This window comes from Pan paniscus, chromosome 5 (assembly GCF_029289425.2).
Source record: "Pan paniscus chromosome 5, NHGRI_mPanPan1-v2.0_pri, whole genome shotgun sequence".
Lineage (NCBI taxonomy): Eukaryota > Metazoa > Chordata > Mammalia > Primates > Hominidae > Pan > Pan paniscus.
In genome coordinates this window covers 172,081,016-172,100,405 of record NC_073254.2, presented here as the reverse complement: position 1 = coordinate 172,100,405, position 19,390 = coordinate 172,081,016, and the positions used below count along the sequence as shown (strand labels likewise).

At 39.8% G+C, this 19,390-nt stretch overlaps 1 protein-coding gene across 3 annotated transcripts in view; it reads right to left on the bottom strand.

Annotated features, from left to right (window-relative positions):
- ESR1 (estrogen receptor 1) overlaps positions 1–19,390 on the bottom strand; it is a 416,254-nt gene that overhangs the window by 29,903 nt on the left and 366,961 nt on the right. For all 3 annotated transcript variants that reach the window (XM_063605040.1, XM_063605039.1, XM_063605041.1), the window contains one exon: positions 14,135–14,268. In XM_063605040.1, coding sequence (XP_063461110.1) covers positions 14,135–14,268 — 134 coding nt within the window. The remainder of the gene's footprint in view (positions 1–14,134; positions 14,269–19,390) is intronic.

The window sequence follows — 19,390 nt, the reverse complement described above, 5'->3', positions numbered from 1 at the left end:
GGTGACACCCTGCCCCACTTCGGCTCACCCTCCGTGGGCTGCACCCACTGTCCAACCAGTCCCAGTGAGATGAACCAGGTGCCTCAGTTGGAAATGCAGAAATCACCTGCCTTCTGCTTCGATCTCGCTGGGAGCTACAGACCAGAGCTGTTCCTGTTCAGCCATCTTGGAAGCAACCAAAAGATTGATTTTTAAATGGAAAAAAAAAGTTTTCCTGACAGAGTATAAAAATATAAAAGAGTATCTAACCCACTGCAAAGAGAGGTCTTATGAAATTCAAGGGGTGAACCCTGGCTTTCTGTGAAAAGAAAGGCCATCTTGGTCAAAGTAAACATAGGCACTTGCAGTCCATATCGTCAGAAGAAGGACAGCCTGCTGCTCCAGCAAGTATACTTCTTCCTTATGCTTGTGAAAGGCACTTCTTACACGGCAGCAGCAAGAGAAAATGAGGAAGATGCAAAAGCGGAAACCCTGATAAAACCATGAGCTCTTGTGAGACTTACTCACTACCACAAGAACAGTATAGGGGAAACTGGCCTCATGATTCAAATTGTTTCCCACCAGGTCCCTCTCACAACACTTTGGAATTATGGGAGTATAATTCAAGATGAGATTTGGGTGGGGACACAGAGCCAAACCATAACATTCCACCCCTGGCCTCTCCAAGTCTCATGTCCTCACATTTCAAAAGCAATCATGCCTTCCCAATGGTCCCCCAAAGTCTTAACTCATTTCAGAATTAACCAAAAGTCCACAGTCCAAAGTCTCATCTGAGACAAGGCAAGTCCCTTTTGCCTATAAGCCTGTAAAATCAAAATCAAGCTAGTTACTTCTTAGATACAATGGGGGTTTAGGCATTGGGTAAATACAGCAGTTCCAAATGGGAGAAATTGGCCAAAACAAAGGGGTTACAGGGCCCACGCAACTCTAAAATCCACCAGGGCAGTCAAATTCTAAAGCTTCAAAATATCTCCTTTGACTGAATGTCTCACATCCAGGTCATGCTGATGCAAGAGGTAGGTTCCCATAGTCTTGGGCAGCTCTGCCCCTGTGGCTTTATAGGGTATAGCCACCACCACCTCCAACCCTGACTGCTTTCACAGGCTGGCGTTGAGTGTCTGTGGTTTTTCCAGGCACACGGTGCAAGCTGTCAGTGGATCTACTATTCTGCGGTCTGGAGGACAGTGGTCCTCCTCTTACAGCTCCACTAGGCAGTGCCCCAGTGGGGACTCTGTGTGGGGGTTCCAACCCCACATTTCCCTTCCTCATTGCCCTAGCAGAGGCCCTCCATGAGGGCCCCACCCCTGCAGCAAATGTTTGCCTGGGTATCCAGGCATTTCCACGTATCTTCTGAAATATAAGTGGAGGTTCCCAAACCTCAATTCTTAACTTCTGTGTACACACAGGCTCAACACCACATGAAAGCTGCCAAGGTTTGGGGCTTGCACCCTCTGAAACCGTGGGCCGAGCTGTACCTCAGCCCCTTTTAGCAATAGCTGGAGCAGCTGAGATGCAGGGCACCAAGTTCCTAGGCTGCACACAGCATGGGGACCCTGGGACTGGCCCACAAAACTGTTTTTTTCCTCCTAGGCTTCCGGGTCTGTGATGGGAGGGGCTGCCATGAAGACCTATGACATGCTCTGGAGACATTTTCCCCATTGTCTTGGGGATTAACATTTGGCTCCTTGTTACTTATGCAAATTTCTGCAGCCAGCTTGAATTTCTCCTCAAAAAAATGGGTTTTTCTTTCCTACTGCATCATCAGGCTGCAAATTTTCTGAACTTTTATGCTGTTTCTCTTTTAAAACAGAATGCTTTTAACAACACCCAAGTCACCTTTTGAATGTTTTGCTGCTTAGAAATTTCTTTTACCAGGTACCCCAAATCATTTCTCTCAAGTTCAAAGTTCCACAAATCTCTACAGCAGGGGTAAAATGCCACCAGTCTCTTTGCTAAGATATAACAAGAGTCACCTTTGCTCCACTTCCCAACAGTTTCTTCATCCCCATCTGAGACCACCTCAGCCTGGACTTTATTGTTCATATCACTATCAGTGTTCTTGTCAAGGCCATTCAACAAGTCTCTAGGAAGTTTCAAGCTTTCCCACATTTTCCTGTCTTTTTTGAGCCCTCCAAACTGCTCCAACCTCTCCCTGATATCCAGTTCCAAGATTGCTTCCACATTTTTGGCTATCTTTTCAGCAACACCCCCCTCCTCATACCAATTTACTGTATTAGTCCATTTTCGTGCTGCTGATAAAGACATACCCAAGACTGGGAAGAAAAAGAGGTTTAATTGGATTTACAGTTCCACAGGGCTGGGGAGGGTTCAGAATTCAGAATCATGGTGGGAGGCGAAAGGCACTTCTTACATGGTGGTGGCAAGAGAAAAAATGAGGAAGATATAAAAGTGGAAACCCCTGATAAAACCATCAGATCTCATGAGACTTATTCACTACAATGAGAACAGCATGGAGGAAACCACTCCTATGATTCAAATGATCTCCCACTGGGTCCCTCCCACAACACATGGAAATTATGCGAGTAAAATTCAAGATGAAATTTGGGTGGGGACACAGAGCCAAACCATATCAGTGTGATAATCTGCCTCCTGGATTTATTATTTTCTTCAGATTATCCTCAATTTATAATGATGTGTCAAATATTGGTTTACCCCTTTACATTGCATAAAATTTGGTAAGGCATTTCAAATCCTCTGTGGAATACATAATATACAAATAAAATCATGAAAATGACACCCCTTCATTCCTTGCCAAATCAATGAACAATGTTAATGTGAACAGAAGTGTTTATAAAACATCATGAAACACCTATCTGACACTTAGATTAAAATGCAGAAAAAAAATGACATACAATCTGAGCATATATAATTGGCCAATATGTGCATGTCCATATCACCCTAAATTGAACAGCCTGCTTAATAGCCTGCAACGCTTTGCAATAGTCACTAATAAATGAGAGTCATATCATCTTGGTTCTGGTTTGCAAATGTATCACATGAGCCAGAAACCTTCAAATGTATTTTCCCTATTTTTCCTGGGCTAGAATTGAAATGGCTGAGAGTTCTCTCTGATTATTTTTAAAAAGATAACTAGTGTTGAAAGTTCCTCTCTTTGAGAGATGAGTGGGCAAGTGAATGGTGCATATTCTTTAGGTGTATTGTTTCTATCATTCTAAGTGAGCACTACGTGGATGAAAACTGTATTGAAAAAGTGTCACATGAGTGTTTATAACAGGTTTATCTCATTTTTCCTTAACGAGAGGAAGGTTATATTACATTGGAAAAATAGAGCCACAGAATTCCAGAATCATAAATCTTAAAAGGGCCTTAAGATGATCATCTAGTTCAGTGGTCTTTAAAACATTTTGAGAGTAAAAACCCCTTTTAAAACAAACAAAAAGGTGAACCTCATGTAAAGTCCTCATATGCAATCTGGATGAAGTCAAACTTCTCTGATTAAAGCAAGAGAAATGTTGCGGGGTGGGGGCACCAGAGCCCATTCACTCCAACTTTCCCTCACTACCCTGTGCACCTATCCTCTGGTGACCCCATGGCTTCTTCCACAATACTTGGCTTCAGCAGAAGAAAGTGTAAAAACCACTGATCTCCAGAGAATGAGAAGACAAGCCACAGACTGGGAGAAAATATTTGCAAAAGACATACCTGCTAAATGACTGTTATCCAAAATATACAAAGAGCTTTTAAAACTCAACGATAAGAACACAAACAACCTGATTAAAAAAATGGACCAAAGAGTTTAACAGACACCTCACCACAGAAAACACGCAGATGGCAAATAAGCTTATTAAAAGATGCTCCATGTGATATTATCCGAGAAATGCAAATTAAAACAAAATGAGATACCACAATACACCTGTTAGAATGGCCAAAATCCAGAACATTGACAACACCAAATGCTGATGAGGATGTGGAGCAACAGGAACTCTCACTCATTGTTGGTGGAAATGGAAAATGGTACAGCCACTTGGGAAGATGCTTTGGCAGTTTCCTTCAAAACTAAACATACTATACAATCCAGCAATTGTGCTCCTGAGTGTTTATCCAAAAGCATTAAAAATGCATATCAACACAATTACCTGCACATGGGTGTTTACAGCAACTTCATTCATAATTGCCAAAACCTGGATGCAACCAACACATTCTTCAGTAGGTGAATGTATAAATAAAGTGTGTATAATCCAGACAATGGAGTAGTAGTATTCAGTGATAAAAAGAAATGAGCTATCAAGCCATAAAAAGACACGGAAGAACTTTAAATGCATATCACTGAGTGAAAGAAGCCAATCTGAAAAGGCTACAAACCTTATGATTCCAAGTATATGACATTCTGGAGAAGGCAAAACTGTGGAGACAGTAAAAAGATCAGTAGTTGCCAGGAATGGGGTGGAGGGAGGAATGAATAGGAGGAACACAGAGGATTTTTAGGGCAATGAAATTATTCTGTATGATGTTACAATAGTGCATACATGTGTCAAAAGCCCTAAAATGCCCAACGCCAATGCAAACTATGCACTTTGGGTGATAATGACGTGTCGATGTAGATTCATCAGCTGTAACCAATGTACCTCTCTGGATGGGGATGCTGATAGTGAGGGAGACTGTGTATGTGCGGGGGCAGGGAATATATGGGAACTTTCTGTACTTGCCACTCAGTTTTGCTGCAAATCTAAATCTGTTCTAAAAAATAAAGTCTTTAAAAATAAAATAACATAAATAAATTTTAATGTAAAAAATGAAAAACAATGATTCAGTACAATTACTAGGAAATTGTTGGGAAACTGAGGTGAAAGGAAGTGAAGGAAGTGGGGTTGCAGATGCTGCATCTGGAGGGGCTTGAGGCAGGGCCACTAGCCTGGACTTGCCTGAGGTCGGCCAGTTGGTAAATAAGTGGTAGAGCTGGAACTAGAACCCAAACATCCCTCACTTCTGGCCCAGTGCTCAAAAGCTACACAAATAATTTCCTGACTTCAAGGTTTGTGAGAAACTAGAAATGACTGCCAATAGACTCGCCTCCAGAGATATTTGAGAAAACTAATAATTTTCCTGGAATGATTTAGAAACAATTCTGCATTTCAAAACAGGGTGCAGGATGGTGTGGAGAAAGGAAGAAGTGGCAGCGAACTGACATCTTTTAAGAGTCTCTTTAATTAAGGATTTTCACCAAAATGTTGACAATGGTTACTTTTGTGTGGTGAAATTATGATTTCTTGGGAGATTATTTTGCTTGGTGGCTTTTCTGTATTTTCCAAGTTCTCTGCCTTGGTCATGCATTACTTTCGTAATTTGGTGGAGGAAAATGCTATTAAAAATACAAAATCAAAGTCCCTTTCATTCCTATTATTTCATGATCTTCGTCAACACCTGGACTGTTGAGAGGGAAATCTGGCTGATGAACGGATACTCCAAAGAAAAAGGAGTTTGCTGTATGGGTATTACTTATTACTATTTTCATAATATTTCTATCATCCTTAAGGCTGCTCACATTTCCGAAACTCTTCAAGGCTGGCCATTTTAGCAGGAAGTGGGGCTAACAAATTTGTAATTAAAGCTTCTGTGAATAATTTTCTTAGTTGGAAATGCCTCTGGCATGTTATCACTAGCCTGAGCTACATAAGCAAGTACAAAAGATCAGCTTCAAAGCTGAACAACACATCATCCTCAGAGGACTTGCAATATGCTAAGAAAGCATGGCGATAAGATTTTTCTAGAAGGTGCTGAGTGTTTGGCTTTCACTGAATGTGAAGGTTACATTGTCTAACTCAATGATTAATACTTGCTATTCCAGGAGAAAGGACAGATGTGTTGCGTGTCAAGATGAAAGTGAATTTTGCATTCTGGGTTTCATCCATAACTGTTGATTCCAATTTTAAAGAATAAATAAATGTTCCCCTGCCAGTCCCCTCCTGACATTCATGCATAACTGTCCTCAGAGCTAACTACCTGTTCCAACCTGGACCATGAAGCCTAAGCATCTGCTTTCTGTTGCAGAGAATCTGGAGAGTAGACAGCACTTGGTCCTTCGGGCCTTAGTGGGATTAGACAGGGCACTTTCTGAACCAACATCTCCTTGATCACTAGAGAAAGGCACAGCTAGAGTGATAGCAAAACCCCATGTTCAGTCCCGTGTCCAGCAGCTTCCTTCAAGCTCATTACTGACCAGGGAAGGACATGCCAATCATACAAAGCAAACAAAGTCTTTGGAAGAGGTTGTCCTTCCCTAGAAAAGGGTGCTGGGTCTCTGCAGCACTCAATACTTACTTTCATTACAACCCTGAACTCATAATATTAAAATAATTGGTTAATTATCTTTGCCTCCTACCCAACCCAGTCCATGGAGGAAGTGGACCTTACTCATTTTTACGCAGGCAGTGCCTGGCACAGTTCCAAGCATGATCAGTAGCTCCCCTGCGGTTTGCAGAATGGGTAGTTTTGTAATATACTAGAGAGCTATTTTATTTTAGTGGAAATTCAATTGTCGATGCCAGTAGTTTTCAAACTAGGTTCCACACGCTCCTGAGAATTAAAGATGGATTCTCATAGGTCTTTAAATTGTCTTTAAGAATTTTAAAATTTTATGCTTTTGTCTTAATGACATTCCAAAAGACATGAAGACATTAATATCAGAGTGTTCTGCATCAATTAAGTCAATGGTTCTAAATCCCGGTCACAAATTTTAGTCTTGGGGGATGGTTTTAAACAAATGTTGATATTAAGGCACCACTCTGGGATAATTGCATAGGAATCTCTGGGTGTGGGTGCTCATACAGAGATTTTTCTCAAAGCTCCCCTCCTCCACACCCCCAGATGAATTGTGTGGTCAGTCTTAAGACTCACCAATCTAGATAATCCATGGAACCCTGAACTGTTTCCTAAGTAACACATTTTTCACAGATGCTTATGAATGCCTTAGAATCTAGCAGTTATATTTTAAGTATCTCAACTAAATACAGAAGCAAACAAAATGCATAAATGATGTGTTCCTGCCAAATCGAAATGACGGACGTTGCAGAACACTGGGCAAGCAAAGGTTTTGGCACAGTTCTAAGCGCAAGCAAGTGCTGGGAGAGCCCAGTTGTGGCCGCATCCTTGGTAGCCTCTCATGTCAGATGCAAAGAGGCCAGGAGTCTGCCCCAGGCATGTTGCAAACAGCAACTTAATTACACAAAACATTGTTATTATCAGTTTCCCTTTTAGTTTGTATTTAATTTAAGAATTTGTTTTGCTTTTATACTTCCATAAGAGCTATAAACATTTGCAGTTTATATTTGGTGCGGTTGCCAATTTAAGTAGAAGCTACAGTCATTCATATTTAAGCAACATTGGCATACTAAGAACATTTTAAGTCAGCACTGCGGGAATCAGGGGAGCATTTTTTCCTTTTGTTTTAAAATTTTTTTGAGATGGAGTTTTGCTCTCATCACCCAGGCTGGAGTGCAATGGCACGATCTTGGCTCACTGCAACCTCTGCCTCCCAGGTTCAAGTGATTCTCCTGCATTAGCCTCCTGAGTAGCTGGGATTACAGGTGCCCGCCACCGTGCCCAGCTAACTTTTTGTATTTTTAGTAGAGATGGGGTTTCACTGTGTTGGCCAGGCTGGTCTGGAACTCCTGACCTCAGGCAATGCACCTGCCTCAGCCTCCCAAAGCATTTTTTCCTTTTAAACTGGGTCCATACATTATTCAAACTTAATGCCAATTTACATAATGTCTGGACCCTAGAGAAGGTAGGATAAAATGGTAATCAAATTGAGTATCTGGGAGATGGCATTCTCCTTTTTTGGTTCTCTTGAGGACACAAAGTGATAGGCAGCTTCTCCTCCTGAGGTGCTGAATGTGAATGGAAAATGGCTCCTAACATCCAGAACAGTGCAAGGATTTCCCGTCTTTCAACACCTGCTGCCTTTTTTCACCTCCCATAAATTCATGCTAAAACTCCCTACATTTTCCGCAGGCTACAGGCATTTTGTTGGTTTCCCCAGTTCTCAGAAGCTCCAAGAGAGCTCTGCAACAAGATGCAGGAGCAAATCCACACCATTTGGGACCTGAGATGATTCTATTCACAGAACATCTTCATCATGGGAATGCAATCTTTTAACCTGAAAGGGCAGGGGTGAAATTCTCCTGCAGAATTTCCAGGCAGGAATTTATTTATTACCTGCTAAGAAGAACAGAGTAATTTCTTTCATAGTGACAAAACTAAGGCTTTGTATTTGGAGGGCATAACTAAAGCTTAGTAACACTCATGTGCATCTACTGTGTGCTAGTCATGGTGCAAGATGCTTTACTAACTGGTCATTCTTTCAATTGTCACAACAATTCTGTGAGTTAAGTATCATTATTTCTATTTTTTTATTAGGCTCAGGGAAGCAGCTTATCAAAGGACATCAGTCATCCCCCTTCCACCAAGGAAGTGGCAGAGTTGCTTCTCCTGAATTCAGTCCTCTCTGATGACAAAGTCCATGCTATACCATGTTGTCAGGAAACTAACGGGAGCCATGAGGCTTGCTTAAGGCAACACCAAAAGTTGGTAGCAGAGAAAGGCTCCAAAGTTGAGTGGCTGTCTACAGAATACAGTCAGCCAGAGAAGAGACAATGAACCACTTAATACTATGAAGTGCCATTTATCTCAAAATAATGACAATAAGCCAGCTCCCTGGAGAGGAAGCTTGGCATTACAAAGGACTCCAGAGAGAATAGAATCCAATCTTCTCCAATGTGACAACAATGGGCATACCTGACAATGTGCCCATTTACAATTTCCAAGGGCTGTTCCTGTCAGAAACCTTCAACTGTTGAAAATTAATGATTTTCAGTGTTTACAGTCAATATGTTTAAAAAATGTTCTTTCATCTAAATACAGGGACTCTCTGAATCATTGTCTTATTTCTAAACATAAAAACATAAACAATCTGAGTAATTGTCTAATAATATAAAGTGAGTGCAAACAATCCAGATCTGGAGAAAGAAAATAATCTTTGTGATGAGAGCTTGTTATAATTAAGTATGAAACAAATACTTCCTTGACCAGAGAGTGGCTTCTGATCAAAGCAAACAGAATGGCATCAGCTTCAGCATCCTTCGTTTCATGAGGGCACCATCATGGCAAGATGTGCCACATTAACAAAGCATGACTATATGGCAGACAGCAGCTGGCACTGCTCCATGTTTATGTTTAACATATATGTTCCTGTTTGACATTCCATAGTCCCTTTTTTGCTAAACACTAAAGTACACATTTTAGAGATGTTGCCATAATTCTTTCTCCTATCTTGTTTTCCCTTAACTTTGCACCTTGGGTATTTAAATGTCTATGAATTTTGACGTGTATTCCTCTTTATTATTCCATCAATTGAAAGAGAAATGTTGTCTGAGGATCAGTTTTGGATGAACAGGTGAACAAGGCTATAGCATTTCCAGAGCATAAGACATTTCCAGGGGAACAAGTGGCCCTGCGAACAGTGATGCAGAAGCCAGCAGCACACAGAAGGCATCCGGGTAACTGGAGAAGGTTTGAGGAGTCAAGAGAGAAAAAGAGGACCTACGGTTGAAGAGAGGACAGAGGGCTGGAATCATGGTCTGGCTGGTTCTCCAGGGAGAGAAGTAGATAAAGTTACCAGGGAGGGAGGTGTATGAGGCTCTTCAGAATTAAACATACAGAACTGTGGTTAAGAGCGGTTTAGAAAAGAGGTAGAAATAATTATTAAATTGAATGTGAAGGCCAAACCAAACATTTATTAGAGAGTATAGATTTTTACATATAAAGCTTTGACATATGAATTTTTCTGAGCCTTGAGGAACTTTCACTGAAAGGGTGGTTTTCTGATAGAGGTGGATTCTCAGGGGTTATGAGGCTAAAACCAGGGCTCACTGATGAATGATGCATGAACCCATGTGACTCCACAGCAATTCACCATAGAGTTTTCATCAAGGTCTCTCAACGGTAAGTCCCAATCACAATCAATTATTATCCACAAGATAAATGTTGCTCTAAATTTTCTCTAAATCTAATTACGTGGCATAATTAACAGTCTCGGGATAACAGCCATGGTGGTCTCTATTGTTGGTGTTACCCTGGAGTCCCCACTTTTTTTTATTGTAAGCCTTGCTAAAGGCCTTTAAACTAAAACACTTCATTACACTGAAAAAAGGCATGAACCTACTCCGTTTAAGCCAGAGATTCTCATCAGTGATGATGATAGCTGTTGTTGACTAAGGGCCTACGATGGTCCATGAACTGCAATAGACACTTCCTACACAATTTCCCCCTTATCCACAATAACCCAAGGAGATGGGTCTTGCTTTTTCCATTTAATAATTTGATATCATCTAGATCTGTGGAGCACTGAAGAGCATGATACATTTCAGAATGGTAAGAACAGATGGGAAAAATGAGGACTTTCCAGGTCCTCCTGGCCATGTCTAGCAAATAAGCATCTATTAAATGACTGAATGATGTAACATCTGTTGACAGTCCACAGGCTAAATAGACTGTGAGGAATCCAAAAAAATACAAATAGTTTATAGGGAGATTAGGAAATACATGCATAAAGAGTGAGAGAAAAATCCAGGTTAATGTTAAAAATGCAAAGAAAAAAACCCCACACAACAGTAACATTCATTTTTGTATACCTGGCACAAAGTCCATAGTAGGAACTCAATAAACATTGAATTATTGAATAAATGAATGAAATCAACCAACTAACCAAATCCTAGACTGTGTGGTAGTGACTGTAAGAATTGAAATAGTCTAGAGAGGAAATTCATTATGGACTGGGGTAGTAGCAAAACTTCCCTAATAAGGTGAGCTGGGCCTAGAAAAATGAGAAATAATTGAATGATATGCAGGAAAACTGAATTCCCATTGGGCAGAAGGAATACTGTGGGCAGGCCCAGAGTCTCCACCATGGCCCCCTTTGCAGCTCCAGCTCCCATCCTTCCTCCACAGCTGCTGCTTCACGGGCTTTTGCCCTGGGCCCATCACTTCTGTTCTGATTTGCCCTACACATCAGCTCTGTCCAGCTAGTTCTCAGAATGTCTTGAAGTTGGCATCTTGGATTAACCAGGAATGCCTCTGTCCTTTGGTGTGGAGTGGAAAAACAAACAACGTGTGTCCTATGGATGATTCCGGGTTTTTGCAAGCAAAGTAATAAATTATTCTAAATGGGGCAGAAATGATGACGAATATCTCCCATTCCCAAGCAGCTGTGAAAATGGCTTCCCATGGAAATTTTGGCATTTGAGAGACCCTCTCCAAACTTCCAGAAAGACATTCCGAGCAGGTCCTCACAACAACCTTTCAATTCCCCTTGTGCCTCAGCCACAAAATCGGGGCCAATATAAACCCAGCCTCCTCAGACCTTGGCGACTGGGGCTCAACACAAAACCTTGGGTTCCTCCATACACTGAGGTTTTGTTTCCCAGGTGTCAGAAAGGCATCTTCTAGCTCAGGTTTCCTGAGCCGTTTCCAGCTTGGCTTCTGTCAGAGATTCCTGGAGTCAGAGTCACTTGGTCATTGGTCTCACGATAGGTAGAGCTGCCCCGTATCAGGGCCATGAATCGGTTGGACTTTTAGAAAAATCCATATCTCCAGTTGTGGAGAAAAATTGTTGATTGTGGTATGACCACATGCTTCATATGACTGATTGCTTTTTTATTCTGAAAAAGGCTCCTAATGCTACAACATTGTGTGTCAGTCTTGCCCTCTTTGATGCTGTTTTTCAGGAACAATAGGAGACATGAGGAGCCCTGCTCAGCAGCAGATCCGCTTTTCTGGGGCACAGCTCACTTTTGTAGGGAAAAGAGTGGTTTCGCTTTGTACAGGGTTGAGAGACAGCTTCTGTTTGCTTACTGCTCTCCTGAGCCAGCAGTACTGTCCTTGATAGAAAAGAGGAGCTGCCAGCCGCTGTGTTATCTCATGAAAAAGACAACTATAAACTATGTCAGCATACAGTGCCTTGAATTTCTACAATAGCGTTTCTGCCCTTCAAGAGCAAAGAAGTGCCAAGAAGATCCTAAGAAAGAAGCGCACAGAAGATCCTAAGAAAGAAGCGAAGGAACAAGGATGGAGTATGAAAGTTTAACTAGTCTGAGAAGGAGGCAGACAGGGGCCAAATCCTGCAGTGAGAAATACAGTCTTGAGGTTTGGGTGCCAGTCTTTAATAAAATACTTTCTTGTGAGGGCTGAAAGTTTTTTCCCCCTGGGTTGTAAAAACCCTGGGTCTATGAATCCAACGTTTTGGTGGCAAAAATCCTGATATTTCTTGCATAATAATTTTAAAAACTCACTCTGTCATAGGAACAGAAACAAAACAATAATGCAGGAAAAGTCTATATGGATCTGGAGGAAGTATTTTTTATTACTGAGATCAGAGCATCCACTGTGTGGATCATACAACTCTGGCTAATTTTACTTCCTGTCTGGGGTACTTTTTCTCAGTAAAAGTTCGGGGTGGGGAGTCTTAACACTTAATAGGCCTGCCTTCTCTGAAGTTCCCAGATTGCCCACATGAAAGCCATCAGCACGTGCCAGCCCTCCACCGAAGAAGGCACAGGTTCAGGACCTGGCACCATGTAGCCGAGTGGCACTGCTCCCAGAACTCTCATCCAGTAAAGAGCCATTGTGGGATCTGGACCCTACAATGTACAGGACAAACGACTGAAATGAAAAGCACAATGCACGTGAGTGGAAACAGAAACCTGAATGGAGTGGTAATCACTTCCTTAGTGTGGATCACATCATTTATCATGGGACTTCATTCTGTAATTCAGTCCTTGCCTAGTGTAATAGTACAGATTTCCATTTATCAGTTGATAAGTGAGAATGATTACTGTGATAACCATTAGGCAACACAGGTTACTAGTGGTGGTGGGGAAGAGAAGTGGAAAATTGTCATGGGAGGTGAGAAGGGATTGGCATTCATCAGAAAGAGACAAAAACACAAGAAAAGAGAAGGAAGGGCTGATTCCATTAAGCAACACAGGTTCCTAGCAGTGGTGGGGAAGAAAAGTAAAAAATTGTTAGGGGAAGCGGGAAGGGATTGGCACTCATCAGAAAGAGACAAAAACACGTGGAAAGAGAAGGAAGTGCGGATTCTCTATGTATGTGATCAATACAAGCTGCAATTCAGCTACTGAGGAATTTGAGACTATGTCTAATGGTATAAGAAACTAAGTCAGGCCCAGAGCTTCAAAATAGCTATGATTTCTATGTGAGAATGAGGGATGAGCCACAAAGTGGGGTTAGAGCCAGGGGGAAAGGTGGAGCTTAAGGGGAGCTGCTCTACAGCTGATACCCAATGTGAGCTTTAGGTCCCAGAGGCTGTAGAGCTAGAACTTAGATCCAAATACCAAGAGGCTAGGAGGAGTCAGGGCACTAATTCAGGCTGAACCATAGTTTCCATCTTGGTGACATAGAGTAACTCTTTATACAACAGCCAACCTCACTACATTTAAAACAAAAACAAAACAAAAACAAAAACAAAAAACAGATGTTGCTCTTAGCTAAGCTTTCTCAAACAAATAAATATGAAGGGGCAGTAGAATCAGACTTCATAGAGCAAATGGAAAATGCTCTTTCAGCTGGACAATTTATTGCATTCCACATTCTTCTGTTTTAGAAACAGGTTTTTCTATCTCTAAGCCAACTATATTTTTAGCTAGTCAGTTTTGACCAGAAACATGGTCTGTCTCAAATGACCCTCTTTCTTTACTATCTGGAGCCTGGAATTGGTCACAATTTCCTAACAGAATTACTTGGTCTACTTATTTTCAGACATAATATAACTATCAACTAACATATGTCTATATACATGTACCATTTGAATAAAAACATCCTATCTGTGAAAGCATACAAAAATTTTAGCTCAAAGGCCATTTGATTCAATGCCAAATTACAATTTTTCATGTGTCTATTTGGCTAGCATGGTTCTACCTCTATAAGGAATCTGCAATGTTGGTAGGTTATTTTAAAACGTGTGTCAGTAGTTTCTTTCTATTTATGACATTATGCCTTTGGAGTGGGTAGATCATATCTGGTTGAAAAATACAAATAAATATTTCATCCAGCATTGAGTTCTCTTGTGTTATCAACTCACCAGAATTAAGCAAAATAATAGACTTGAGGCACACAAACTCCTCTCCCTGCAGATTCATCATGCGGAACCGAGATGATGTAGCCAGCAGCATGTCGAAGATCTCCACCATGCCCTCTACACATTTTCCCTGGTTCCTATGAAAACATAGCAAAAATAAATAAATAAATAAAAAGATTAAAAAACAGAAAATCTTCCACGAGACATGAAAGGGTTCACATTCATAAAAATCCACTGGTTCTAAATCTTTAACAAAAAACTATCAGCCATTGTCGTCATGGAATACGAACATTCATTTGAATTCTAGAAGGCAAAACAAAAAAATAATTTCCCATCAATAAAACACTCTCATTTCAACTTCTTAGAAGAGGTAGGTAGTTCAGTCCTCAAGTCTGCCATGTTAAATATGGAGTTCTTCAACCTATGGGTAATTGAAAATGATCAAGATCTGGGTAAACGATTTATCTAATACATGTATATTGATCTGCTACTATATTCTAAACAATGTGGTAGTTCTGGGAATAAAAACAGGGCCTCGGCTGAAGATGCTCATAGCCTTCAAATAATGTAACAAGTCCTGATGGTTGTGTTTTGTAGTGCTTTTGAAGTACAAGAACAACTACAATAACTATGGGCTATGGTTGGGCTGAGCCCATTGGTATTGCAGGAGATGGTATGTAAGTAGGTGGCACTCGAGTGAACGCTTTAAGATAACGTAGGGTTTCATCAAGCAGAGATGTGAATGCCTCCTTGGAAGAGGGTCCTAAACATGGGAGGAGGAGCAGCATGAAAGAACATAGAGCAGTGTGTTGGAGGTCAGGAGATGGCAGATTAATCTGTGAAAACAGAAAAATGTCAGATCTTGATATTTTTAGAAGTTCAGGCTTTTAACCTTGGCATCAAGAATTTAACATTAGTAGTTGCAACTATTAAATAAGCAAACCAAAGGTTCATAACATGTAGTACTTAAAAACATGTGTCTGTATCTTTTTTATAGGGTTGTTGAAGAATTTAAATGAGATACTACACATGAAAGGAATTCATTTATTTTTTTCTTTATCACAAGTTGAATTTTGGCACGATGTGTTTGAGGGGGTTAGAAAGAAGTTAAAATATTTTCTGCATGCACAAATATATATTTGTGAAATATATAAACAATTAAAATAGGAACACTAAACATATTGTTTAGCACCTTGTTTTGTTTTTAGTAAATAGACCTTGGAGTTCTCCATCAACTTTTTTTGACAGCTCAATATGTCTTCACTGAACTGAATGCTAAACTTTCTTTAATCACTTCTTTCTTGGGTGACATTTCTTTGCTTTCAAGTATTTTGTTGTTAAAAACATTTCATTCAATGACTATCCTTACGTTTATGTCTTTGGATACGTGTACAGATAGCTATAGAATAAATTCTTGAAAGTAGAATTGCTAGATAAAAGGGCTTATGTATTTTAAATTTTGATAGTTCAAACATTGCTTTCAAATAGCTTGTACAATAGACTGTTGATAAGAGAATATATTGGTATAGGCTTTCTCTAAACTGCCTGCTCTTGTCCTTTGCACATATTTTTCTGTTATTTGTCATTTTCACATAGATTTTTAAGAGTTCTTTAAATATTATAGTAATAAGCCATCTGTCATATGTATTTTTAATTGTTTTTCTTATGGTTTTTTGTTTTTTCTTCTGATGTTGTTCCTGGTATTTTCTTCTGCAAAACATTTAATAGAGAATTAAATTTATCGAACGTTTCATTTATGGCTCTAGAACATTATGTCTTGCTTTTAAAAGCAAAGAAAAATAAAAAAATTTTACATATAAATATATACAACATAACATATAAAATTATCTTATATTTCCTTCTAGTATACTTCCATGCTTTCGTGTTTAAATTTTTGATCTTCTGGGGTTTATTCATTTTTATAACAATTTTATTGAAAGATAATGACATAACATAACATTTGCCCATTTAAAGAGTGTGATTCAATGGATTTCAGTATATTCACAATGTTGTGCAACCATTTTTGGGGATTTATTTTGGCGTAAGGTATGAGAAAAAGATCCAATTAATATTTTTTCAAGTAGCTCATTAGTTTTCTTTTTCACAGACGTTCTTTTCTTTGACTTAAAAATGTTGATTACTTCTGATATATTCATATACTTCTTACAAGTGACCTCTAAGATTAGCATTATTATTTCCATTTTCCAAATGAGGGGATTAGGACTCAAGATTGTTATGTCAAATCACATTGCTTATCAACCAAAAGAAAGAATTCCAACAAGAAGATCTTCTCTGTCTTTAATTCTTGCTCTACTTTAATTCATTCAACAAGATTTACTGAGAGCCTATTACATACTAGTCCTTATGCTCAACACTAGAGTACCAAGAAGAAAGCCATGGACACTGTCAGTAAAGAGATCTAGAATGGGAACAAGACAGACAGGGAGAAAGCCAGGTGCAAGACACAGGAAAAGTTCTAGAAAGAAAGCTTTTTGCATCTAACATCAGTCTCCCCAGATTCAACCCATCTCAATATTGAAGAAATTGTCATCCTATTCCCAAATAAAGTGAGATGAGTTTTTTTTATGTAAAGTGCTTAGAATGGAGTGTGGCACACAGTAAGGATCACCTTTAAGTATTACCTATAGATATACTGATAAATACATGGATATGTCAAGGGAGAGGTTGGCCTTTTAACTTGAAGGAGTCAGAAAAAAACTGCCATGCGCATTTTGCTTTGACTTTGAAAATCTGGATGCATGGAAGCTCTATAGAAGCACAGCAGGAATTTCAAGAGGTATGCTGCCCAACGTGCGGCTGGCAGAGTGCTCATACCAAAGGCTCCATTGGCATTGAGTGGGGAGAACATGCTAGAAGTGGGTTTTTCTTGTCATGGAGTTGAATTTTTTTTTTAAGCAGTTCATCTTCTTTCTAGTGAAAAAATAAACAAGGATAGGGGAAAATGTTTGGAGGATGAAGCTTTAAAAATAACAACTCATAGCCAAAATAGAGAAATGTTCCTTTCTCAGTATAACGTCTCTTAATTTACTTAACAGACTGCACACCGGCAGGGGAGGAAGTCTCAGTGTGGGAGGGAGCCTGTGTTCACCTGCTGTGAGCAAAAGTTCAGTTCAGAAACTGAGAAAGTGGAGACTTAACAATTCTCCTTTCTTCTTGTCCTTTTTCAATCGTCTCCCATAGTTTCCCACGAAGAGCTCGTTCTTGACTCTTCCAGCAAGAGTGTATTTTTCTCAGCCTCTTCTCACTGGATATCCTGTAATTCCTAACCAGGAATTATTACCTGTCAACAATATAATGCTTGCTCTACAGCACACATTAGGAGCTGTAGACTGTGCCCTCAGGGATGGTGTATACCCCAAAGTCTCAATTCAGTTCTCACGTGTGTGTGTGTGTGTATGCATGTGTATGTTCCTTTAGGGAATGTGGAGGGGGCATATGTTGACTATTAATCATAGACATATTATGATAGGAAGACCCCAGAGCCTACCTTCCATGCAAACACATGTGCTTCATGTTTTTGTGGTGTACATCTGAACTTTGAGGACTTCTAGGGGGATATGCAATGCAGTGAAGCTGCACTTTTCTAAGCAGTGCTGTTTAGAGGCTACAAGAAGTTTATCCTGATACATTCTTAAGAATAAAATCACCCTGTTTTTCAATGGGAGCAACTTAGTTGGTCTAAGCACTTTAGTGAATCCACTATTTGTATAATAAATAAAAATTATGTACTTTGATGATTCTGATGATAGTTTTGCTAAATTATACAAATGTTGCTTGAATCTCAATGACTGGCCAATTATGTGGTACCTATGGGTCTCTCACTAGCATTATTACAAGGTGAAAAGGCTTGCCACATGAGCTAGTGAAAAAGTGATTTGTCAACCTACAATCTGGCACATATCTATGTGGACTTTGAAGATGAGATAGATACTTGTCACTTGCCTGATGCAAAGAAACTCTTCAGTGTCTACTGAGGTCATTATGCATTGTGGTCAGGGCTTCATTTTCAAAGTCTAGCCAAAATATTCTATACTAACTTCAAGGGGCAAATCAGACTAGAGCATTTAGCTCAATTTCAGTGGGTATGGATGGATCAACGGCATCAGAAATGGGGTGATTCCTAGGAATCTGGAAGTAACATGACTGTAAAAGACAAGATTAGGCTAAATCCATGAGGTGCTCCTGAGGCTGAGAAGCACGTGGGGCATGGAAAAACAAGATTTATTTTTAAAGGAAGCACACAGCTCCAGTCATAGATCAGGAGACGTTTATCAAGCAGACCAGCCTATGACTCCCACTGTGAGACGTGACAGCCTGCAGTGATGAACTCCTCCATGGATTATGTCAGTCTGGTTTTCACAGCACCTCAAAATCCCCTTGTGGGAAGCCTTGTTCTGCTACTTATCTTCTTCAAATGTGGTCCATTTGCACTTAAGTAATGGGGGAAAGAACCAGACTTGACAGAGCATTTGCTCATGGCATGTTCTGGAAGTTTCTCCTCTATAAAAATAAAAGCCTGTTTTTCAGAAGCCCTAAGGCATCTCTTCCTCCACATGTAAAATAAAGAGCTCTAACGAGGGTGTACAGACCAAACCTTCACTTGTATATCTTCAAAAATATGCCTTACAAAATGTAAGGTTACCCATTAGCATCTCTTTATATAAAAGGAAACTGATAAATGGAAACTGAGAAAACCCAGGGGATCAACATAAGACATTTAATTTAGCTGTCCTGAAGAAAAGTACAATATGGTTTTAAAAAGGTAACAAATTAAGATGCTGTTCAAAATCAATAGTGGCAAGATTAGATGTATTTAAAGAGCTTCTTTATCTTCAATACTACAAAATCTCTCAGCATGTGCTCAAAATGCTGAGACTCCATAAATATTTCTATGATCAAGAGGTTTATATATGCAGGTCTGAAGTATGGAAGAAAGTGATGAAGATGGAAATTGTAAGTGATATATCTTGAAAGATGCAAATTTTAAAATGAAAGTTGTTTAGACTCTTGAGTCCAGCTGCCTGGGTTCAAATCTTGATGCCACTATTTACTAACTTTGTGATCTTGAACAAATTACTTAAACTCTGTGTGTCTGAATGAGTATACAGACAGAAACATCACAATGTACTGTAAGTTGCAATTAACATTGGGATTTCATGGCTGTTTGATACAGCAGTTAGCCCATGTAGATTAAAAAAGAAATTGGTACTGGAATTGAATACTGCCATGAAAAATGTT